The 26,140-nt window shown below is 44.1% G+C and overlaps 1 protein-coding gene across 3 annotated transcripts in view; it reads left to right on the forward strand.

Moving 5' to 3' along the window:
- STAG1 (STAG1 cohesin complex component) overlaps window positions 1-26,140 on the forward strand; it is a 352,185-nt gene that overhangs the window by 94,239 nt on the left and 231,806 nt on the right. For all 3 annotated transcript variants that reach the window (XM_075068598.1, XM_032778796.2, XM_032778798.2), the window contains one exon: window positions 10,025-10,121. In XM_075068598.1, the coding sequence (XP_074924699.1) occupies window positions 10,025-10,121 (97 nt within the window). The remainder of the gene's footprint in view (window positions 1-10,024; window positions 10,122-26,140) is intronic.

Raw genomic sequence — 26,140 nt, forward strand, 5'->3', positions numbered from 1 at the left:
CGTATAGTTATCAGATATTAATACAATCCAAGTATGCCTCATAGGGATGCAGGGTTCTGATAGTGATCCAAATTTGAGCTGACTGGAAAACTGTCTCTTCATCACAGGACCTGGGTGGCTGTTAGGGAATGTCCCGATCATTGAATCCAAGCTCACCCACTATGAGTTAAAGTCCAACCCAGGGCAAAAATCTGAATTAAAGAAAAAAGAAACAGGCACATTGCACCAATGTACCTCTAGCAAAGAGGATATTTATTTTGAAGAAATGTCATCTGTGAGAAGCACAATATTGAGAATGTGCTAATACTTTAAACTATACAGGCAAATGCTCTCTGGGAGGGGAGGATGATTAGGAGTAGAAGAGTAGACAGAGGGAGGGTTTGTTTGATCAGATGATGGAGACGGGAAAGGGGACTAGGGGGAGTGGAAGAGGAAGTGTGGGACATTGGCAGTGGGAACATGGGTGTGTTGAATTCTCTTATTTAATTTGTTTCTCTCTCCAAAAACCTGTATGCATTTGGTTGGAGGCACTCTTCTGTATTACATCTTCTCACCATTATTATAATCCTGGCTGCATCCACTCTTGCTTCTTCTATGCAGTGTTGTTGTGGCCATGCTGGTCCCAGGATTTTAGAGATACTAAGTGGATGAGGTAATAATTTTTGTTACACCAACTTCTGTTAGTGAGAGAGACAAGCGTTCAGGCTTACACAGAGGTCTTCTTCAGATTCTAGTTTTCTATGTCATCTGTCTTTAACTCTACAAATCTACTGGGGAGTTGCACCTTGAAATGCCCCTTTTCTGACACATCTGCTACATTTCTACTATTATGCACACTGTCTGCCTAGAGTGATGATGTCATCTTTAGTTTTATTTTGATTTTCCCAGTGACAAGATGATGGTCACTTCCAACATCAGCACTTGTATACGCCCTGGAGTCCAACAGTGTTCTTCACCTACACCTATTAATGGCAACGTGGTCACGCTGCTGCTGGATGAAGACATCATTTGCTCTCCATGTCAGTTTGTCTGTTCTTGTGTGAGAATAGTGTTTCCCCAAATGGAAAGACTATATAGTTCAAAGTTCAACAAAACATTTGCCATTTTCATTCTGCCCTACAATGCCGTATCTGCTCATAATGTGTTCCTGTCCAGTATTATCAAAACAACCTGTGCATTTACATCTCCCATCAGGATAAGAATGTCATATTTCTTGGTATTGCCAAGGATACTATGCTGTCTCTCATAAAAACAGTCTTTGATCAGTTTTCATTATTTGTTAACACTGAACAACTGTGACTTTTGCATGGACCGTCAGTGAGCAGTCAGTATTCTGAAATTAACAGGTTCCCGTTCTTTCAGTAGCTTCTTTACTCAATAATAAGCCTTCTTATTCCTGATGTTTATCAGCCTATCTTCCTGAATAGAAGACAGTCACACAGATGATAATTTGCCTTATCCAGTCCATCTCATCTCACTCAGTTCAAGTATAATTAAGCCAAATATTTTTATTTCTCTGATAACTCATGGCAGTCTACCAGTGTTCCAAAGCGATTTAACATTCCAACTTTACTTGTGAAGATAGCCTGTTTCAGATGGAAAGCTTCCTTGTGGCTTTGATTCTCCATCATCACAGTGTCAGCTGAATTTACTGGTGGGCCAGAACTATCTTGTCATCTTTCCAGTGCTTTATAGTTCTCCTCAGTTGATGTTCGTATTTGCAAATCTGACACTTGCCTATAGTTTTTGTTTCTGTAACAGCATTTTTTACGTTTGTTAGCCTGACTCTTAACAACGTACCAGGAAGATTGGTGGACTGCCTTTAATCTGTCTTCTACCCTTTGCCCTATCTGTCTTTGGTGACCCTACAAAGAATTACACTCCCTCCAGCTTAGCTCTCAGGGTCTTCAGAGGTCTGAAGCCTTCCCATCGTGTCAAGATACAGTCCCATCTATTCTGGAACAAAAATATGCAAATACAGACAAGGAAGTTAAATGATCATGTAGAAGACATGAGAGAATAGATGGAAAGCAAAGCAAGAGAAGCTGAGAAGGTACACAAGAGAGGGGATTATAAAAAGCTTTTTCTAGTATCCAAACAATTGACATCACAGTTCTTGAATTGTTGAGGCATTGTGAAGGCTTGAGACAGTACACCTTTAACATAGAAGCCTATTAGATGAAACACGTCAAGGCTATGCTCAACCAGCCAGAACCACTAACATACGTTGAGGGATGTGAAGAAATAGTGAACTTACCTACATTCCCTGAGAAGATTTATTGAGAAAAGCTTGGAATACCCCTAGATGATTATTTTAAACTTCATTGATTTTACAAAAGCATTTGTTAGTGTCCACAGAGAAGCACTCTGGAAGATCTTGACACATTATGGAATTCTTGCAAAGATTGTTGATTTGATGTCTTGTATGACAAGTCCGCATGCTGCATTAGGATAGAGAGCAGACATACAGAATGGTTTTAAGATTTTCTGGTGTAAGGCACGGTTGCCATACTATCCCCTGTTCTATTCTGCATTGTCATAGACTTTGGGATGAGAACAGCGATGGTTGTTGCTGAAGATACTCCTATTGTTTGGGCAAGAGATACCCTGTCTTCAAATGTATGTGTTTAACTGCCATGCGTGACTTTCAAAATATGACCTTTTAAACTGGGATTTCAGGGACAGTATTTATTGACAATCTCCCATTGGATGTTTGAGAACAATTTAATTCCTTTGTTATGGAGAGCCATTTTGTTACAAGGACTTCTCTTCAGGCAGCACTTTTTGCTGGTGACACAGCTTCTGGGGCAGGGGTGACATCTGTCATAAAGTGTAAAGCCTCTTGGCTTTAGATGTCTAGGATCCCTACAAAAATACAACAGACTCTTGAAGAACTACCTTTTGAGGGATGCAATTTCTTCTGTGACAAGACTGATAAAGCGTTGCATTTTCTCAAGGATTCTCAAGCATCACTACATTCTCTTGGGTTCTGTAACGCAGCCTTACAGAGGAGGCAATACAGATCTCTGTATAGACAGCTTTAGTGCACTTCCAGACAGGCTGATAAGTCTCAGGGGCATCTTAAAACTCAAAGGCCACCAGCTCCTACTGCTTTGGACATATCACACCAACACTCATCTATTCCAAAGCAGTCTGTGACTCTTTTCCTCCCAATCACTTCTGTTGGAAACAAGTTGTGCCATTTTGTTGGATCAGTGAGTTCTGAGAACTGTGAACCTAGGTTGCATAATTTAATTTCAGTCTGTCTTACTGCTATCTACTTTTCAGCGACCGCTCTCATGAGTCTGCACTTCAAGAGGTGCAGATTCTTCTTTGTCTGAGCTATAGAGAAATTGCCCCTTCAACCTAGGAGGAGGGATTTCTACTGTCAGTACTTTATGCCCAAGGTCTGAGGACCGTCCTAGATTTGCAAAAGCTAAACATATTTATCAACAAAATGAAATTTCGGATGGTATCCCTTGCTTCCATTATTCCTTCCTTGGATCCTGATGACTTATGTGCTGCTCTTGATTTGCAGGGTTGCAAATCATGTGGGCATCTAATCGAGCCACAGGGAGTATCTGAGGTAGATAGTGACAGGTCTCCACTACCAATATACTGTCGTCTTCTTTGGTCTGTCGTTGGCTCCAAGGATCTTCATCAAGTGCATGTCAGTTAAAAGTGGCTCACCTCAGGAGAACTGGCAGGTATTTCTGTATCTGGAAATATAGAAATACCCACCAGCTGTTTGACCTATGGCCAGTTCAGTCAAGAAATGAAGGATAATGTGCAGTAAACTCACTCCCTGTTTGTTCAGCTGGGCTGATTAATAAACTAGGACAAATCAGTTCTGTCGCGAGTACAAAGAATTGAGTTCATTGGAGGGAAGGACAGGCTTTAATCTATTCTAGATTTCTGCAACAGCCTGCAGTCCCATCCAAGGACAACACTGAGGATTTCTCTCTGGTGGCTGGGACATATAGCTTCCTGCGTGTATCTGACTCAGCCTGCCAGACATCAGCTGCGATACATGCAGGCTTTGCTGAAGTGAGTCTGTTGCCCAAGCAAACATTCTCTGGCATGCTGATTCACAAAATTGCCAGGGTTCTATTCTGAGATTGGTGGAAGAACTCAATCAGTGCATGCAAAGGGTTGCCATTCTCTCTTTCCTCTTCCACTGAAAACTGGTTAGAATGCATCTAACTTAGGGTAGGATGCACAGCTACAGGGAATGCAGGCTCAAGCACTATAGTCAGCTCAGGAGTCAACGCTGCATGTACATGTACTGGAGCTAAGGCCATGCAGCAGGCATGCTAGATCCTTTTACTTTACATCAAGGGTTTAACAATCCAGATTCTAACAGACAATATCACAGCAATGTTCTGTCAGAACAAGCAGGGTGTTTCCAGATCCAGTAAGCTATTCATTCAGAAAAGGATTAAACTCGAGGGCTCTCCTCTTTCAGGACTACCAAGTACTCTTGCAGACCATTTCAGCAGAAAGTTCCTGAAGGATCATGGGTGATCCATGAGAAAAGCAACATAGTGAGGTTGATTTTCTAGAGACAGGGAATCCCCTGTGCAGACCTGTTTTGCAACAAGGAAAAACAGAAAATGCCATCAGTTCTGTGCCAGGGCAAGTTAGAACCCTGGTTCTCTCACTGATGCATTCCTGTTACCAAAGGGAGGTGGATGGGGGAGACAGGAAATTGTGTATTATATGCACTTCCACAGATTCCACTCATCCCGAGGTGATACAAAAACTAAAGCAGGACCACACAATGATCGTCCTACTAGCTCTGGAGTGGCTGAGGCAACACTGGTTTTCTGACCTTCTGAGGCTTTCGGTTTAACCTCCTCTACTATTATCATCGGCATGGGATCTCTTGAGTCAAAGCCTCACTGCCTTCATCTCATGACGTGGCTGTTGAGTGGCTAAATCCTCTGGAAAAGATTTATTCTTGTGTTGTTCAGAACACTTCAATTAACAGTAGAAAAAGCTCCACTCGGAGTACTGTCAAGGCTGATTCCCCACTCTCTGGCACTTTTTGAGTCCAGAAGGTGGGGGCCTGCAAGGATTCTAAAAATTAATACTGGCCATTCCAGGCTTGTATTAAACTCCCAAGGTTACAGTTTGTCTCTGACCTTGGATAGGTGGATGCTGCCACCACCCGAATGCAAAAAAAAACCCCTTTGACACCAGAAAGGCGCATTTGAGAATTCCTTCCTGTGGGGTACGCTCAAGCCCTTTCACCCCCCTCCAGTGAAGAGCTGAGAGAGAAAACCAACGGAAATCAGTTTTTGCTACTAGCTAATTTAACAACATATGCACAAACCTCTTAGGACACCAAAAATCCAATCCTGTTCTTAAAAATTTTATTAAAAACAAAAAGAAAGAAAATATATCTGGAACTTAGACTTTTGCTAGATTTAAAAAACCCATTTACAAAATTTAAACATCAAGAATAACCTTCTTGAAGTCCAGCTTAAAGGTTACAAGCAAAAGAAAAAGTATTTGGGGTTAGCACAGAGTCCACAAGCCAATAAAGAAATAAACAGAAATAAACCTAATAAAGTCTTTCTAGACCAGGGGTTGGCAACCTTTCAGAAGTGGTGTGCTGAGTCTTCATTTATTCACTCTAATTTAAGCTTTCGCGTTCCAGTAATACATTTTAACGTTTTTAGAAGGTCTCTTTCTATAAGTCTATGATATATAACTAAACTATTGTTGTATGTAAAGTAAATAAGGTTTTTTAATTTTTTAAGAAGCTTCATTTAAAATTAAATTAAAATGCAGAGCCCCTGGACCAGTGGCCAGGACCTGGGCAGTGCGAGTGCCGCCTTCGGCATGCGTGCCATAGGTTGCCTACCCCTGTTCTAGACAGTCCCTAATTTACTTACATATCTGGGGGTTCAGATAAGCAATCTCTAGGTATGATCTGATGGTTTTTCATATCTGGCTTAAGCTTCTCAGAGCATAACTGCTGCCTGTTCACCTCTTTCCCAGAGAACCACAACACACAGAGAAAGGGAAGTTTTTTCCCCAATTTAAAAAAGTTCTAGCCCTCCCATTGCCTCTTTAGGTTAGGTGCCCACTCCTTTCCTTTTACCTGTGGGCTTGTTAACCCTTTACAGATAAAGCAAGTAGAGAACAACCACCACGAGGAATTCCATAGCCAACTGGCTTACTGGGTGTCCACAAAAGGGAGCTATCTCCCCTCTTATTTATCATACTGAGTCAAAGCTTCACTGTCTTCATCTCAGGACATGGCTGTTGAGTGGGTAAATCCACTGGAAAAGATTTGTTCTTGGGTTGTTCAGAACATTTCAATTAACAGTAGAAAAAGCTCCACTAAGACTACTTACTTGGCAAAATGGAGAAGATTTTCAGTCTGGGGTGCTCGCTTCAACGTATCTCTATATGATTTAGGACCAGATTGAGGTTCTTACACTTCAAAGGGAGAGGCACTTCAGTCAGTTCATTAAGGGTGCATTTAACTGACATATTATGCTAGGATGTTCCATTTTTGCCGCACTTTGTTGGGCAGGTTTTTTAAATGGCTGGCTAGGCATGCATCAAACAGAGGGTTTTAATCTTACCTATAAGTTATTTTCTCTGATAGGAATTCAATATCCCCTTGCATGAGAAGGAATAGAAGATTTTTTTTCACTGATAATTCTTTGTGTATATCTGTGAATAGTGCCATAATAGAGGCTCAAACTAATTGTATACCCCCATAATAAAAAAAAAAATGGCAAGAGAGGAAAAAAAAAGGCACCATGGCTAAACAGAGTGAAGACGTAGAGATCAATAAAAGTTGTTTAAAAATCGGAGGTCAAATCCAATGAAGGAAAATAGAAATGAGCGTAAATTCTAGCAAGTCAAGTATAAAAGGCCAAAAAATAATTTGAAGAGCAACTACCAAAGTACACAAAAACTAACTACAAAAAGTTTAAGTACACCAAATGCAGGAAACCTGCCAACCAATCAGTGGGGTCATTGGACAATTGAGGTACAAAAGGAGCACTCAAGGAAGACCAGGGAAGTGAGAAGAAGCTAAATGAGTTCTTTGCATCCGTCTTCACTGCAGAGGATGTGAGAGAGATTCTCACACCTGAGCGGTTCTTTTTGGTGACAAAACTGAGGAACTGTTGCAAATTGAGGTATCAGTAGAGGAGATGTTGGAACAAATTTATAAATTAAACTGTAGTAAGTTATCAGGAATGTATAGCATTCACCCAAGTATTCTTAAGGAACTCAAATATGAAACTGAAGAACTAACAACTATGGTGTGTAACTTACTACTTAAATCAGTCTCTTTACCAGAAGATTGGAGGGTAGCTAATGTGACACCAATTTTTAAAAAAAGCCTCTTGAGGCAATCCTGGCAATTACAGGCCAGTAAATCTAACTTCAGTACAAGGCTAATTGGTTGAAACTGTAGTAAAGAACATAATTATCAGACCTAGAGATGAACACATTATATTGGGGAAGAGTCAACTTGACTTTTTTAAAGGGAAATCATGCCTCATCAGCCTATTAGAATTCTCTGAGAAGGTCAACAAACATGTGGAGAAGGGTGATCCAGTGGATATAGTGTACTTGGACTTTCAGAAAGCCCTTGACAAGGTCTCTCATCAAAGACTCTTAAACAAAGTAAGCTGTCATGAGATAAGAGGGAGGACTCTCTTGTGGATAAGTAACTGTTTGAACAAAAGGCAGGACTAAATGCTCGGTTTTCACGGAGGAAAGAGATAAATAGTGATGTCCCCCAAGGATCTGCACTGGGACCAATGCTGTTAAATGTATTCATAAATGATTTGGAAAAAGGGGTAGACAATGGGGAGGCAAAGTCTGCAGATGATACAAAATTACTCAAGATAGTTAAATTCAAAGCAGACTGCGAAGAGTTACAAAGAGATCTCACAAAACTGGGTGACTGGGGAACAAAATGGCAGATGAAATTTAGTGTTGATAATGCACATTGGAGAACATCCCAACTATACATTCAAAATAATGAGGTTCTAAATTAGCTGTTATCACTCAAGAAAGAGATCTTGGCATCATCGTGGATCGTTCTCTGGAAACATTTGCTCAGTCAAGAAAGATAACAAAAAGTTAGGAACCTTTGGGAAGGGATAGAAAATAAGACTGAAAAGATCATAATGTCACTATATAAATCCATGGTAACGCCTATCTGGAATACTGTGTGCAGTTCTAGTCTCCCCATCTCAAACAAGATATGTTAGAATTTGAAAAAGTACAGAGAGAAAGGCAACAAAAATAATTAGCGGTATGAAACAGCTTCTGTATGAGGAGACTAAAAAGAATGGGTCTGTCCATCTTAGAAAAAAGAGGACTGGTGAGGCGTTCGGGGGGTGGGGTATTACAGAGATCCATAAAATCAGAATGGTGTGGATAAAGTGAATAAGGAAGTATCATTTACTCCTTTACACAGGTGTCTCCCAGTGAAATTGGTAGGCAGCAGGTTTAAAACAAACATAAGTACTTCTTCACACAAGGCAGTCAACATATGGAACTCATTGCCGGGAGATGCTCTCAAGACCAAGAGAGCTCTCTCAGCACTCTTAAAAAACCCCCACCCCCATGAGAGGTGTGGCTACCAGTGCTGGTGCACTGTTTACACTGGCACTTTACAGCTCTGAAACTTGCTGTTCTTGGGGGTGTTTTTTCACATGTTAAATAAGCAAACATAGTAACATTTTAGTCAATTAAAAATGCTTGTAATTGTTTGTATTGCTATGCTATTCATCTTTGGAACTAAGGAAACTAAGGGTTTTAGTAATGTTGTTCCCTAAGTTAAGGGGGTGATGGTGTTTGGATATGGAGGAACCCTCATCTATTTTACTTCCCTCAGAAGATAGTGATTTCATGGTAGTGGGATCTAGAAGAACTTCTTCTTGCTACTTCAGAGAAGTTGGTGCTTTTTCCTAGCTTTTTTCCATTGTCTCTGCCTCTACCATTTTCCTTGCCTGCCTCAGCTGCTGTAATACCATATAACACCTCCCCTCCTGTCCCAGCAATTATAGAGTAGCAGCATTAGGTTTTTAGGATTAGGTTGGTGCATGGGGAACAGCTGCAGACATCTCTAGTGTGTGTCTTTACACACTTTCTAGCTGGTTTTGTGTCTGTGCCATACACTCTCTCTTACTTCTTGATTGCCCTCTTCCACTAATGAGCAGTGTTCATTCAGTGCCTTAACTTACCAAGCAGCTGAGCCTGCTCTTCATCATGGTGACCTAGCATATGATAGATGTCAAACAGTTCTTGTCCTCTGTCTACTTGTCTGTCTCCGTTCCTGTTATCATAACTGTTGATGGCTGGCTTTGTACACCTCATTATGAGTAATGTAAAAGTGTCTCTCTAATACTGTGGTCACCACTCGAGTTCTGAGAGACCATGGCTCAGTTTTTTGTTGCAATGGTATAGGTGGCTCTTTGGTTTTTAGCCACAATCAGCATAAAGAAGTCCCACTTATTATTTTTTAGTTGAGAATGTTTCCCATCATCAGCTGTTTAATCAAATCATATATTCTATTTTAAAATTGTCACCCATGGCTCATTGACCATTATCAACATTAGAAGACTTCCATCTTGCAAAATAAATGAGATGCTTATCCCCAGAGAGTGTTACCCTGCTGAAAATATTTTCTTGATGGAGTTCTGAAATAAGACAGAATGCTTCTGTTCTCAACAAACTTGTTAGATTGAATAAATATCTCAAGCACAGTTTTGGTTTTTTAATTAATTTGCCTTTGAGCAGCTAACTGTTTATTCCAGTTTAGCACTAGAAAACAATGCATGTAGACCGGAGCTCTAGCAGTATTTGTTCTGTCTCCACCAGCTAAGGGAAGGCCTGTTGATTTCTGAATTTGTACTCACACAGTTGTATGAAGTACATTTTCAGTTATAAAATTACTTTCTGAAAAGATTGTTCTGAAAAGTCATTTGCATTTATAAATCTTTTTAAGAGTATTTGATACATTTTCTTTTTTTCTTGACAGTCTGTGGTGGACGACTGGATTGAATCATATAAGCAAGACAGGGATATAGCACTTCTGGATTTAATCAACTTCTTTATCCAGTGTTCAGGATGTCGAGGTACCGTGGAAAAAAGTGATTTAAAATAAATCTAAACTAAGTGACAGTCATACAATGTATATTTCAGTGTGAGTGCTGCTAAACACGCAGGAGACCTTGGGTCAGCACTCCTCATGCATGGTTTAGTCAGGCAGTTGTAGTATTTTTGTGTGCTTCATAGAATAATTCCAGTTAAAGTTTGTTTGTCGAGAGCCTTCTCTTTCTCTTTCCCCTTCCCCATTCTAAAGAGTACAAATCCTCACAGAGATTGGTATGACTCATCAACTAGCACAAAAGGAGAAAGGAGTTTTTAATCAAGGTAGGTGTATATTTATATATCTCTGACTCTCCATTTCTAGTACTTCCCTAATCTTTTTTTTTTTTTTTTTTAATCAGAAGCCCTGTGTGAAGGTGTACCTTAACTTTTTCCTTTTTGCCATCCCTCTAGGAATTAAGTTTTGAAAACTGAAGAGAGGATTTTTTCTTAGGCTTCAACTGCCTTCACATTAACCCCAAAGACGACTCATATGGGGATAGGGCACCAATCCTGTCTGTCTCAAATTCCCTTTCGAGCTATCAGGGATAAGGCAATTATCCTGCCCCACCCTCAGACTTTCTCCATTAGTGTGGGAGTGGCAGCCCTTGTAGGATCTCACTTGCCACCCCATCTTCTTTGTGAGCATACACTAGGTCAGTGGTTCTCAACCAGGGGTCCGGGGGCCCCTAGTGGGCCGCGAGCAGGTTTCAAGGGGACCGCCAAGCATGTCTGGTGTAAGACTTGCTAGGGCCCAGGACAGAAAGCCTAAGCCCTGCCGCACGGGACTGCACCCTGGGGCCCCAAGCCCTACCACCTGGGGCTGAAGCCAAAACCTGAACAACTTAGCTTTGCTGTGCCCCCTGTTGCGTGGGATCCTGGGCAATTGCCTCGCTTGCTTGCTATCGCCTAACGCCAGCCCTGGCTTTTATATGCAGAAAAATAGTATTGTGGCACAGCTGGGCTATGGAGTTTTTATAGCATGTTGTGGGGGCCTCAAGGTTGAGAACCCCTGCACTAGGTGTCTTTGTTCTTTCACTTGTCCAAAATAAATAAATAATAAAAAAGGCCCAATTCTATTCATCTGTTAGTAGATAACAGCAGGAGAGAGTGGGTTACCCTTTGTAGGCTCTGGAGGACTCCAGGGACTCAGGATCTTACCTTCTACTTGTTTTGGCTGGAATGGAATAGTTAAACCACTGATACTTTGACCAGAGTTTCTCAAACAGGGGTTGCCGCTTGTGTAGGGAAAGTCCCTGGCAGGCCGGGTTGGTGTGTTTACCTGCCCCGTCCGCAGGTCCAGCCGTTTGCGGCTCCCACTGGCTACAGGTCGCTGTTCCAGACCAATGGGAGCTGCTGGAAGTGGCGGCCAGTAAGTCCCTCGGCCCATGCTGCTTCCAGCAGCTAGATTCCTCAGCTAGTTTTCAAAATTTGCTGGGCAGCTTGCTTCAAAGTGGTTATATTCTGTCCATTTGATCTCTTCCTCCCTCCCTCCCTCCCAATTTCCATTTGCTGATGTGATCTCTTTATATTGATTTTGGGCTGGCATATTAAACCTTAGAACCCTAAGATACGTATACTCGTTGAAGTTGTAAGTTGAGGGACGGGCGCTCCTTCACTGCCACTTTCCCCTAATCTTCTGCATGGCGTTCCATCATGCTCTTCTTGTCAGGGAAAACAGCAGTTCTAGATCTGAAACACTATTTTTTGATCACTGCCAGAGTGTGATGCAGGCTGAGTGACACCAATAGCCACAAGCTGCTGGAAGAACCAACCCCCTGAAAAGGCTTCCTGTCATCACCGACTGTTAATTACAGTGCTACAGGTGCTTGGCAGCAGTTTACAGGGAGAGAGAGAGAATGTTGTCATTGCTTTTGAGATGACTTTGTCTGCCCATTTCTCTATAGTCTTCTCCTCTGGTACCCATGGTGGCATCAACTTCAGCTCAGTTGCTCTCAGTTTAGATTGTTTAGTTGCTTATTACACACAATTAGCAGTGGAAAAAAATGGTGGTCTGCAGAGGATAGCAACAGTTGGAAAGAGAGTTCAACCCCCGGGTGGCTCTCTGGCTGACCGCACACAGTTCTTTTCCCTTCTTCAGTAACCTGCTTATTTTCTAAAAGGAGAAAGTATTTTCCTCACCTGTTAGCTCTGTGCCCTCATATTGATGTGTAGGTAATATTTAGGATGATATATGAATGGGTGGAAATTTCATCCAGAGAAGAGTTGGATTCTTTGTAACCCAGGTTCTTTGAGATATGACCTATCTACTTTGATTAACCAGCTGGCGTGCATCCTTAATCTGAAAGACTTTTCTTCACAGGCAGATGAGGACTGGGATCATATTCTGAATATATCTTAGATTTTTTTTGTTCATTTTGCCATTCAGGATGTGCTATGCATGGACTATATTAACACTGAAAAGAAAATTTAGGATTTTCACGACTTTATACCCTTCTTACTGTGGCAAATATCAACAATAGAGACAAGAAAGAGCAAGGCAGCATTAACCCACAGAGTCTTATTGTGGATGGAGAAGAACTTCCTGTCCATATTGTTGGAATTCTGAACTCTTCAGTTGACTGGCTGTAACATTCATATCCAGGTGTGGAAATTGCAACTGCACTAACTGGCATTCTTCTATGTTCATTTTCATCCTTTAGTCCTAGATAAGGTTACGTTTTAGTCACAGGTATTTTTAGTAAAAGTCACTACCAGTAAACAAAAAGTCACGACCCGTGACCTGTCCATGACTTTTATTAAGCATACCAGTGAATAAAATGGGGGTGGGTTGCCTGGGGGCCCCGCGAGTGCTGGGGGAGGGTGGCCGGCTGTTTGGGGGGAAGGGCGGCTGTGCACAGCCCAGAACCCCCACTGGTGCTGGGGGGGTGCAAGGGTTGGCAGGGCCAGCAGGCTCCCTACCTGGCTCTGTGCCTCCCTTCCCCAGCAGCAGGAGGTGGAGCCTAGGGGCATGGTGGCCCAAGACTGCTACAGCAGTGGCTAGTACGCGTGGTTCAGGGGCTGCCTGAGCTGCCTCTGAGCCAGGCACACTGGCTGCTACAGAAATCAGAGGTCACGGAAAGTCACAGAATCCGTGACCTCGTGACAAACTCGCAGCCTTAATTGTAGATTTTTAAGGCAAGAAAGGGTGGTTAATGTTTTATTTTCTGATCTCCTATGTTACATGTATCGGGGGCTGGACCCATGCAGGAGTGCCTCCTACTGGTCAGCAGTGGCTCTGAAATCCTCTAGGTCATGGTGCCCATTTTCCCAAAAGCATTTTGAAGTATACACATGAGGTCAAGATGATTTAAGAAGTCTGGTTCTTCAGGATCAGTTTTATTAACTCAGAAGAAAATAATAATTCCTTTTACTCCTGTCACGGGAACAGATTCAGTCCTTTCTCAGCCTTTCTGCCTGGGCAAGTTTGATTTCTCTTCCCTGAGGTCTTCATAAAGTCTACTCTGTTGGGCATTAAAACTAACGAACAGAAAGTCCAGAAATGTAATCAGTTCAAAGTCCAGCTGTCTTGGCCCACCATTCCAGGTCAATTTTCATAAGTCTTACCAGTGTACTCCTTTTGTTCAACAGGAATCCACAAGATTTCCTAAACCCTCCTCTTCAGGATTTCCCCCACAGGAACCAATCTCTCACCTGTTGGGTCTCTCTCAAGCCTCTACTGGCCCCCAGGCTTGTGTGCCTCAGGGCTCTCCTCTCACTGAGCTTCTAGCTCTCTTTATTTCTTTTTTTAGTTTCTCCCCACACCTATTAATCAGTTCAATTAATCTCCCTTGTTAGGAAGGTACTCAAATCAGATGCCCTCACTCTTGGGCCTAATTAATCAATTTAAGGGGTGTACTGATCTGGTGCAGGTGGACTGGCCTTATATTACCCTCAAGAGTCAGTCACCCTGTGACAACATGTGACAAAATTTTGCCCAGTGATTCTGTATCTGTGGTTGAACAAGAGTATGAACACCCCAAGAAAACTAAGCTTCATATCCCTGTGGGGATCTAATCTGTTACTAAATATTCTCACTAGTCCTGGTTTTAAACAGGAAAGTTTTGGATTCTTCAGCTTTTGAATAGACCTTCTGTTAGACATCTGCTTATTGAAGAAAGTGTGTGAATTCAGAATTGCTAACCCCAGGCATAGAAAAATCATGTCAGGACCCCAAAAATTGGAAATTTAAAAATAATAAATTTTGGATTCTTTCTTTTGTTTTGGTTTTTGAGTCATTTTGGTTCATGTGTTCAAGCTTGTTTCCAAAGTTGAATGATCATATGACTCCAGGAGCTGGGAATTTAAGAAAAACAATAAGTATCGCAAGACTTGTGATAAAATCATGAATTGAATTGGCAACATTGTTTCAAGTTCTGCCAGGGGCCTTCTAGCTATAGACAAACTAAGCAGCTGCCTAAAGTGGCATAGATTTCTGGGAGGAGCATTTTTTTAAATGTTCATGCCCTGTACTACTCCTGCTGCTGCCAGTGCTGCTGTCCTGGAGCTATCCCTGTCACGGGCACCCCTGTTGCCTTCAACCGCCATGCTGTCAGCCCTCTGCCCAGAACTCTACCCACTGTACCATACAGTGCCCTGCCTCCCTCGCCCCCCGCATAGATCTCCACTCATTGTACCTCAGCTCTGCCTGCTGTACCATGCAGCCACACACTGGACCGTAGAAGTCTGGCCACTGTACTACGTAGCCATGCCCACTGCATAGAGCTCCACCTGTTGTACACAGACTCCCGCCCACCGTATATAGCTTCACCCATGGGGGTAGCACACTGAAGTTTTGTTGAGAGTTACAGATTGTCTTGAGGAGTCTTTGAGCTCTGCCCACTAGGAATCCTTAGCTGGAATTTCATTAAGAGAAATTGGTGATTAAGCATGTTCCTGATGTGACTTCCCTTTTCACTTGACTCAGGAATCCTCTACCTTATTTTGTCCATCCATTCTTGAATGAAAGGAACTTCCATTATCTGTTTTTATTAGGTGTCCCAAAAAAGTCCAAGTGCTTCCAAGGCTTCGATGGCTCAGTGGGTGTAGATTACATGAAATAATTTTATACTGCCTGAGACACGGAGGCTCTGCCACCTATCAGTGCCTTTCCCTGAAGATCAATGACTGAATCAGATTTGTGGGTTGAGAGAGGAGTTGCAACCCTTTGGAACTGAATGAAAGCATCTATCTAATGTGGTTTTTTTAAGTATCTTTTCATATCAGACTTCACAAGTCAGCTTTGGTGGATGCCGTTAGTAGTTTTATTTAAATTATTAACTAGGCATTAGATAACTTGGCTCCATCAATTTATTAAATCAACACAAGCACAAAAGTTTATACATTACCACTATGGAGTGCTGGGGGAGTGGGGCTCATCAGGGGTGTTCTGAGTGCAGGGGGTGAGGCTCAGCGGGAGGGTCTGGGTATATTGGGGGTCTGGATGCACGGGGTTTGGGCGAATGGGGGAGCAGCAGAGAAGTTTATACATTACAAGTCTAGAGAACAGTCTTTCAGTAGTTACATTTTGTAATACGTCCCGAGATATGAGATCAATTGTATATTACAAGTAGAAGATTCCACTGTATTATTACAGACCTTACTTCTCTCTTCTAATTTAGTTTCATACCCGTATTTTAGTGTACAAAGACATCTGTACCAACCATCCCCAGCATAATGTACCAGCCATACCTAGCATACTTCATATTTGGCAAGCCTCAGCAAAACATATATCTTGTTTCTGATAGATTTTCTATATACGAAAATCAGGGGGTATGGTTATACAGTTTGACTACTAGTACATTTCCACAATAATGCTTAGCACGAGTACAAGACATCCTGGAGATATATGATATTGGCTAACAATCTCTTTGGGAAACGGATCTTGCATTATGAATCCATTTGCCTTCCAAGTTTTCTTTGCGGCTCACTCTGGTTATAGTCGATGACTTGATCTAGGCTAGAAATGTTTGTTCTAGATCAAAGGCATGGATAGTATCCACAGTAGTCTTTACAAATGTGCTAAGTGCCTGAAGATAGTTAGCAGTCGACAAATTCATGGTAGAAGTCTAGTCTAGACAAATTCTAAATTTTATATTCCTGAGGGCATTCTGCACAAAAAGATTAAAAATTCTGCGCACAGTATTTTAAAATTGTGCAAAATTCTGCAAATTGTATTTGTCAAATAAATGTGGAGGCTCCAGCATGGCATTGGGGTGCACAGGTCACTGGTTTCACAGAGGTGGGAGATCACTGTGCAGCTCCCTCCCCCTGCCAGGACATGGACTCAGTGGTGAGGCTGCAACCAACCCTGACACAGCGCAAGGACCCGGCCTGCCCCAGAAATACTCCAAGGCTCTTCCCCTCAGTGTGGGCAGGCAGGCTCAGCAAGGCAAGATCTAAGTATGGAGGGGTTTAAGGTGGGGGCATCCAGAGGGTTCTGTGTGGAGCAATCTGAGTGTGGGCGGCTCAGTGGAGGATCTGGTTGCAGAGAGAATCTGGATGCATAGGGGCTTGTTGGAGGTTTTGGGTGCAACAGTAATGGGACTCTGCAGGGGGGTCCAAGTGAAGACGGTTGGAGCTCAGTGAGGCGGGAACTAGGTACAAATGATTGGGGCTTGGTGGGGTGGGGATCCAGGTGCAGGTGGCTATTGGGGTAATCCAGGTGCCGAGGGAGTGGGGCTCATCAGGAATGTTCTGAGTGTGGGGGGTCAGGCTCAGTGAGAGGATCTGGATATATGGGAGTCAGAATGCATGGGGTTTGGGATGATGGGGGAGCAGCTCCCTGCCCAGGGATCCCTCCCCCTGCAACTGAGGAGCAATGGATGCAGAAAGTGGAGGTGAGGGAGATTGTAGAGCTTCCTGCAGGCGGTGGAGAAATCTGGGGGTGGGTCTGACGGAGGGTAGGAGCCACCAGCCAGGTCTCCCCTAGTCCCACCCTCTGCCCCCCAGTTATTTATCTCTCTGTCAGCTGCCCTGAGCACCTGAAACCTACTGCTGGGGAGGGTCACATGACCGCTCTTTTGGCTTCTCTTCGCTTTGCCATCAGAAAGTAATTTTTCTGCAGGGAAGCAAAGAAATCTGCAGAGGACATAAATTCTGTGCATGCACAGTGGCACAGAATTCCTCCAGGAGTATGTTACAATATTACTAAATGGATAGTAAAGGAAGATTTTTTGAGTCTGACTCTTCTTATGTGGCCAAGCCCAAAGTCCTGTCTTGATGCAGATATAATATACCTCATCATACGATACTTATCTTTTCCTTTTGAGACTTAAGTGAATCTGAATTTTCTTGTTTTTTCTATATCATCACACATTTTCTGTTTCACGTAATCTAGCCATTACTAGCAGATGAGATCAATACTTTATTTCTTTCATTCTGAGCATTTTTGCTAGGAAGCCCCAGAAAGATGAGTAAAGGATCATTTGGTAGCAGTTCAGTAACAGTTTGTAATACTGGGGTATGAACAGCATCCCAATAATCTTTTTAATAATTGGATACGGTCAAGGCTGAATCCCCACTTGGTCGCTCCAAGTGCAGAAGGTGGGGATCTGCAAGGATTCTAAAAATTAATACTGGCCACTCCAGGCTTGTATTAGACTCCCAAGTTTGTTGCATCTTTTTTCTGACCATGGCTTGGTAAACACTGCCACCACCCAAATGCAAAAAAAACCCAAACCCCTTGGACCTAGGAAGGAGCACTTGGGAATTTCTCTTGGTGGGGTACCCTCAAGCCCTTTCACCTCCCCTCCGGGAAAGAGCTGAGAAAGAAAACAAAGGAAATTAGCAGTTGCCAGCAGGTAATCAAACAGCATAAGCACAAACCTCTTAGGATACCAAAAATCCAATCTTGTTTTTAAAAAAGGTAAATTTTATTAAAAACAAAAAAGAAAGAAAATACATCTGAAACTTTAGGCTTTTGCTAGATTTTAAAAGAGCAATTCCAACAATCGAGCATCCAAAATAGCTTTCTTGGGGGTGCACCTTAAAGGTTACAAGCGAACAAAAGCAACTGGGGTAACACAGAGGAGTCCACAAGCCAATAAGAAATAAAAGAAATAACCCTAATTGTATCTGTAGACATTCCCTAATTTTATTTACGTATCTGAAGCTTCAGATAAGTAGGTTCGAGGTATGAATTGATAATCTATAATCGTACCTACCATAAAGCTGGTTACAGCATTACTGCTCCTGGTTCCTGCAGCCCAGAGAACAAGAGACAAAGGGAAAGTTTCTTTCCAAATTTTAAAAAGTTCTACTTTCCCATTGGCTCTTTTGTTCAGGTGACCACTCCTTTTCTTTAGCCTGTGGGCTTGTTAACCCTTTACAGGTAAAGCAAGCAGAGAACAGACCAAGAGGGATTTTACAGCTAACGGGCTGGGTGTCGATCAAAGGGAGCTATTCCTCCCCTATTCATGTATCACAGACACATTCACCATATATGCATAAAATCACCTCTTTTATCACAGTTTCTCAAACAAATATTCCCAGTCAATCTGTATATTTTCACTAATGTAAGGTAGCAAGACCACAGTTAATATCTTAAATAAATTTTTATCATACTACAAATTTTGTGTGTGTGTGTGTGTGTGTGTGTGTGTGTGTGTGTGTGTGTGTGTGTGTGTGTGTGTGTGTGTGTGTGTNAGAGAGAGAGAGAGAGAGAGAGAGAGAGAGATAAGTCAAAGCCTATTGCCTGGGTGTAATTTGTCTGTCTACATTCTTTCCACATCATTTTGGAAATTCATGTTTCTTTCTGTTTTTTGGTCTCTGCTATGCCATCTGATTGTGTACTTCTGTTTCCAAATGAGAGATGTGGTTGACCGGTCAGTTTGTAACCCTGAGGTGGTTCCTGGAGTAGTTGCTCATTGGCATTCTAACAGGTTTGTGCGCTCGCTGTATGCATGATTGTTTTTCCCCTAGCGGTACCTGTCAAGTCTGCTGTGGAGCCCACTGGAGTGACGCCTTCATGGCGATGTAGATAAGTCCCTGCTGACCTGCTGCCTGCTCAGTTCATTCTTATCGCCAGTGACAGTCATTGGAGCACCTTAGTCTCCTGCATTCGCAAGTGCCTACCTAGTGGTCCCCCTTTTCTTAGTTGTGAATTGTTTCATAGAGTTGTAATTTAGTTTCATAGTTAGCTAAGCTTACTTTGGGAGGTTCTCCCCCCCACTACGTTTTCCTCAGACAGTGGGGCATGCTTCAGTCTCAGGGGTTTAAGGCATGCGAGAGGTGTGCAAAACCTATGCCCATGCTGTTTATCTTAAGTGCCTAGGAGAATGTAATCAGACAGACTTAGATCCAGAACTAAGAGAGAGAGCAGGACTATCGTTCGAAGCTCCTCCTAATGGAGTCGGCCCTCAGCTGGTACTGGAAATGGTACCAGCATCATTGGTGTGCAGTGCTCTGGCCTTGGTGTGGGATTCCACGGCGCTGAGAAAGGGTTCTTTCAAGAAGCATCAGCGCTGCTCCTTGGCTCTTAAAGCCAGTTCTAGCAGGTGGCACTGCTCAAAGTAACCATTGCAACATAAGAAGAACGCAGATGGGTCATTCCCCCGTCAAGAAGCTGTGAGGGGATTCCACTGGGATGCGTCCCTCATTGGGACACCCAGGACCCGGCACTGTTGACTCTGCCCCGACTGGAGGTCTGTTGAGTCTGCTGCTGGTGGACTTCCCGACTCATAAGGAATTGGAGGAAGAACTTAGCTCCTCTCCATGCTGGATACCTTTGAGGCAGCGCAGGACTTTATTGCCATGACAGCACATTCCTTGGCCCTGCAGACACGAACACCGGCAGCAATCCAGACGTTGGCTGACGTTGGGGCACTGACGACAGCACTGTATGCAACATCTATGGTGGCACGGCATGTGGCACCGTCTCCAGCACCGTTGGCAGCACGGTCCCCCTTTCACCACTGGGGCGAGCCCATAATGTTATAGCACCGCTTTCTGGCACCATTGGGCTCTGCGTCCCCATGGTCAGGTCTCAGAGTACTTTTCCAAGTTGGAGGCTGAATCTTCTGTCTCCTGATGCAGTTGGTACTGCTTGTGGTCCCAGCACCGCAGTGTCGTTGACTTGTTGGCACCAATCAGTAGCAGGGCCTGGTACAATGGCCTTTTTGGACTTCTTGGGCCTATCAAGCTCAGGGACAGGGCTCCAGGGCCTCATCAGTGGTATCTGCACCCCTTGCTCTCCCCCCTCAGCAACGGCAGTGTCATGCCACAACCCCAGGGCTCTGGAGGACCCCCCCACAGGACAAGGATCTTGGGCCTTCACACCCGGGCACAGCATCCAAGCCAGCACCATTAGTGGTATTGGAGTCACCTCCAGTCACAGACTGGACCGATGCACCCGACCCGGCCTCTAGGGAGCCAGAAGGTCAGGAAGACCTAGTCCCACAGGCCGCCTCCTCCTCCTTGCCAGACAAGACGGTGGCGGAACGTGGCCCAAAACCTAAACCTCCAGGTGGAGGAAGTCACAGAGGACTCAGATCCGATGGTGGACATTACAGTGAGACAGCGCATGTGGCTGCAGGTGTCAAGTATACCAGCGGAGGTCCAGAACACCATTCAAGACCTGCCCTTTCACTATGTGGGCTTGTTTACTGAAAATATGGACTCTCGCTTGCAGAGTCTTAAGGACTAGTGGACAACCCTGAAGTCTTTAGGGATCCACATTCCTGCACCCCTGAGAAGGCCATTCAAGCCTCAGCCCCCTTCCTGCTTCTCCTCTGGGCCCCTGAGGCGGGACTTGTCCAGTAGATGAGGCAGGAATCATAGGAGGCGCCCATTGCTGTCCTCTTCAGGCCAAGGCCAGGGTTCTTCCACACAGCCTCCTCTCCCGAACCCTAACTTTTGAAGGTGTGCCCAAGGACAGAGCACCAGTTCCGAGCTCGGATCTTTAGCCCCTCTCCCCACCTTTTTGAATCGACTGTCCCACTTCTACCATGCCTGGTCCCAGATTATGTCAGATTGTTGGGCACGGTGGAGGTGAGATATTCTATCCAATCCTGTGCCCTCCCACCCACCTTCCCGGTCCGTCTTCAGGGACCCTGCTCATGAGCAACTCCTCCTACAGGAGGTGCAATCACTCCTCGCTGTAGGGGCGATAGAGGAGGTTCCTCAGGAGTTCAGGGGCAAAGGGTTCTACTCCTAGTATTTCCTAATTCTAAAGGCCAAGGGTGAGCTTCGGCCTATCCTGGATCTGCAAGACCTCAACACATTCATAAAGAAAGTGAAGTTTTGCATGGATCGTTTCCTGGATCCAGGGGACTGATACACCACTCTCGACTTGAAAGATCCGTACTTTCATATCTCCATTATCCCAGCCCACAGATGGTATCTTTGTTTTGTGGTCAGCGGCCAGCATTACCAGTTCACGGTGCTCCCATTTGGGTTCTCGGCAGCCCCCTGCATATTCACGAAATGTATGATGATTGTGGCAGCCTTCCTCAACAAACATCAGATGCAAGTCTTTCTGTACCTGGACAACTGGCTCATCAAGGCCAAGTCACAAGCACAGATTGCGGAACATGTGACACTGACTCGTGCCACCTTCCTTAGGCTGGGCCTCATACTGAGCATGCCTAAATCCACACTAACCCCAATGCAGGGAATAGAATTCATAGGGGCTCTCTTGGACTCCACGGAAGCCAGGGCATTCCTGCCCGAGCTGCGCTTCCAAGCTCAGAGACATCATCAAGAATCACCGCCGGATGCCCACGGCAACGGCCAGAATTGTATGAAACCGCTTAGGCATATGGCGGCTTGCACATATGTGGTGCTGCATGCCAGATTGCATCTTCGGCTCCAGCAGGCATGGTTGGCACAGGTGTATAGGCCCAGTAGGTACCCACTGGACAGAACAGTTACCCTCTCGCTTGGATTCGCAAATCTTTCCGCTGGTGGCTATAGCCACAAGTGATCTGTGTGGGAATACCCTTTGCCAGACTGCAACCTATGCTATCATTGGTCACGGACGCCAGAGTGCTGGGTTGGGGAGCGCACCTGTGCAATATCAGAACCGAAGGCCTATGATCCGAGGCAGAACTATTGCTACACATCAATGCAAGGGATCTGATGGCAGTTCGTCTGGCATACTAAATGTTCCAGGCCCACCTTCAGGGCACGTGTCGGTGCTGATGGACAACACCACAGTGATGTTCTATATAAGCAAACAGGGTGGCACTCGCTCCTCTCCCCTGTGCCAAGAAACAATATGGCTGTGGGACTTTTGCATCCCCCACTCGATACACTTAGAGGCATCATACCTTTCTGGAGCACAAAACAAGCTAGCCGATCACCTCAGCCACTCGTTCCACGGTCACGAACGCTCCCTCAGAGCAGACATCATTCTCTTGATTTTCCAGAAGTGGAGTTTTCTCCACAGAGACCTGTTTTGTGAAGCAGTGCAACAAGAAGTGCCAGCGGTTCTGCTCCTTTCTGAACCACAGCCCAGGCTTCCCTGTGGACACTTTTCACCTCCCATTGCCAAGTCACCTGCTATATGCGTTCCCGCCCTTCTGTCTCATACAAACAGTCCTTCTCAAGGCCCTCGAGGGCAGGGCTTCATTAATCCTCATAGCACCAGCGTGGCCCCGCCAGCACTGGTTCACCATGCTGTTGAACCTATCAGTGGACAGACCAGTAGCCCTTACCATGTGCCTGGCCCTCATCACACAGGATTGCGACCATCTACAACACTCCAACCTGGAGTCCCTCCACCTTCCGGTGTGGAAACTCCATGGTTGAATTCGCCAGAGCTCCAGTGTTCAGACTCAGTTAGAGAAGTTCTGCTGGGAAGTAGGAAACCCTCCACTTGTGCCATGTACCTGGCAAAGTGGAAGCGGTTTTCCATCTGGTCTCTGCAGAAGAGCAGACCACTGCAGCAAGCATCAGTTCCCTTTGTTTTGGACTACCTACTATACCTCAAGCAGGGGTTGGCAATATCATCCATCAAAGTGCACCTGGCTGCCATTTGAGCCTTCTACCCGGGTCAGCAAGTAGGTCAGTCTTTGGGAATTCCATGGTGGGCTGGTTTCTCAGGGGCTTGGACAGGCTTTATCCCTAGGTGTGGCAGTCCGTCCCCCAGTGGGACCTTAACCTGGTCCTGTCCACACTCATATGAGGACCCCTTTCGAGTCCATGGTGACCTGCCCTCTGTCCTGCCTTTCCTGGAAGGAGGCCTTTCTGGTGGCCATAACTGTGGTTAGAAGGGTCCCCGAGCTCAGAGCGCTGACTTCCAAGCCCCCCTATACAGTCTTTTATAAAGACAAGGTGCTTTTAGGCCCTCACCTTGTGTTTCTACCAAAGGTAGTCTCCCACTTTCATGTGAACCAGGACATATTTTTACCTGAGTTCTTCCCTAAGCCACATTCCAGTAACAGAGAGCGAATGCTCCGTTCTCTGGACGTCAGGCGTGTCCATGCCATCTACATTGAGCACACAAAGCCATTTTGTAAGTCACCACAGCTCTTTATTGCAATCACAGAGAGAGTGAAGGGGCTTCCCATCTCGTCCCAGTGCATTTTGTCGTGGATCACTTCCTGCATCAGAATGTGCTGTGACCTAGCTAAGATTCGAGCCCTGCTATTGATGATGCGCTCCACAAGAGCGCAGGCTTCGTCCGCAGCATTCCTTGCGCAGGTCTCTATTCAGGACATATGCGAGTCAGCAACGTGGTCTTCCATCCACACCTTCACGTTGCACTACAGCGTCACCCAGCAGGCGAGAGACGATGCAGCCTTTGGCAGGGCAGTCCTGCATTCAGCAACCAGGTGAACTTCGACCCCCTCCTCCGGGGACGCTTCTTGGGAGTCACCTTATTGGAATGCTCATGAGCAATCACTCAAAGAAGAAAAACTGGTTACCTACTTCTCGTAACTTGTTCTTCGAGATGTGGAACAGTGTCACACTCTTGACTCTCATTTAGCTGGTGATCCACTAAACCCCCAGATCCTTTTCTGCAGTACTCGTTCCTAGGCAGTCTCTTCCTGATTTGTATAGGCAATTGATTGTTCCTTCCTAAATGGAGTACTTTACATTTGTCCATATTGAATTTCAGCTTATTTACTTCAAACCATTTTTCCAGATAATTTTGAATTTGAATCCTATCCTACAAAGCATTTGCAACCCTTCCTAACTTGATATTGTCTGCAAACTTTGTAAGAGTACTCTCTATGCCATTATTTAAATAATTTGTGAAGATATTGAACAGAACTGGGTCCAGGACCGATCCCTGTGGGACCCCACTTGATAAGCTCTTCCAGCATGACTGTGAACCTCTGAGAACTATTCTCTGGGAATGGTTTTTCAGCCATTTATGCGCACACATTATAGTAGCTCCATCTAGGTTATGTTTCTGTAGTTTATGAGAACATCATGCAGGGCAGTACCAAAAGCCTTACTGAAGTCAAGATATATTCTCCTGTATCCACGAGGCTTTTTACCCCGTCAAAGAAAGTTCTTAGGTTGACTTGACATGATTTGTTCTTGAAAAATCCATGTTGACTGTTACTTATCATCTTATTATAGTCTAGGTCTGTGGTCCCCAACCTTTCAGTGTGGGTGAGTGCCAGACGACTAGCTGCCGAAATGCCGCCAAGGAGTGTGGCCGCCAGACAAGCAGCTGCTGAGAAGTGGCAACGCAAAAAAGCATCGCCGCCAAAAAGCGTTGACACTGAAATGCCACAGAGAAGCAGCGTCATTTCAGCGGCTGTTTGTCTGTCGGCCGCGCTCCTCGGTGGTGGGACACAGTAGGCGGGCGCACATGCCCTTCTTTGCTGCCCCCTAATGTTGGCCCTGGCTTTCAATCTACTGGTTATGCAGAAAAACAGTTGTGGTGGTACAGGTGATCAATAGAGTTTTTATAGCATGTTGGGGTGGCCTCAGAAAGAAAAAGGTTCTGAACCCCTGTTTTAGGATGTATTTCATCAAGCCCTGCCAACTTGAAGACATCTCACTTCTGTGATTAATTTTTGACTTGATCTTTCCCTATTTTAGTCTTAGATCCTGCCTCATTTTCACTAGCATTCACTGTATTAGTCGTCCAATTGCTACTAATGTTTCTGATGAAAAGTTAAATTAAAAAAAAAAAAAGGGTCATTTAGCACTTCTGCCATTTCTGTTGTCTTTCTTTAGCTGTATGGCATCTAGGTTCTCTCCTCAACCACACACTTTTTCCTTTTGTCACTCTAACTTTGCAAAACTTCTTCAACTTTGGAAAAGTTGGACTGGCAAAGTTTGTTTTATTTGGTTTTCCTTTTTTTGCTTTTGCCCCATGTAACTTTTACAGAGTTGGAGAAGTTTTGAAGATAATGACAACAGGAAAAATAAGTCAAAAACAAAAGTTGTGTTTGAAACTAAACAAAAGAAAAAATGTTTTGTTTCAACATTTTCTGGGGGGGGGTGGGGAAGGGAAACATTTTGAATGAGAGTATTTTATCCATAATTTTTCACAGGAATTTTTTGCAGCCTATTCAAAATCAAGAGTAATGCGTTTCGAAAATGTATGTCTTCGTTCCACTACAAGTTGTTGTGCTAGATGCAGCAATCACTTTAAGAAATTTTGCCTGTTATGCAGCAGGTTAAATAGAATGACTCTTAAAGCATCATCATTAGTCTTGAGCACTAGCTTCCTGCTGAGAGAAATGGGGACCATGTATATCTCTTAAAGCTGTTGTTTTCGATGTGCTGCAGACTTAGTAGACACCTTTGCATCATTACACTTGATTCAGGTATGGAAATTTTGTCTTTTTAGCTGACAGCTTACCTTATACAGAAACTAAATATGTAAAAATCAGATGCAAGATACAGATTCATATATTCATACCTTTTAAGGTGAGAAGGGACCATTATGATAATCTAATCTGACTTCCTCCACCATACAGGTAAAAGAATCTCATGCTAATCATCTGCCTGAGCTGTATGATATAATTTAGAAAGACATTCAATATTGATTTAAAGACTTCATATGATACAAAATTCACCATAGCTCTAAGGTCAATTC

This window comes from Chelonoidis abingdonii, chromosome 8 (genome assembly GCF_003597395.2).
Source record: "Chelonoidis abingdonii isolate Lonesome George chromosome 8, CheloAbing_2.0, whole genome shotgun sequence".
Classification (NCBI taxonomy): domain Eukaryota; kingdom Metazoa; phylum Chordata; order Testudines; family Testudinidae; genus Chelonoidis; species Chelonoidis abingdonii.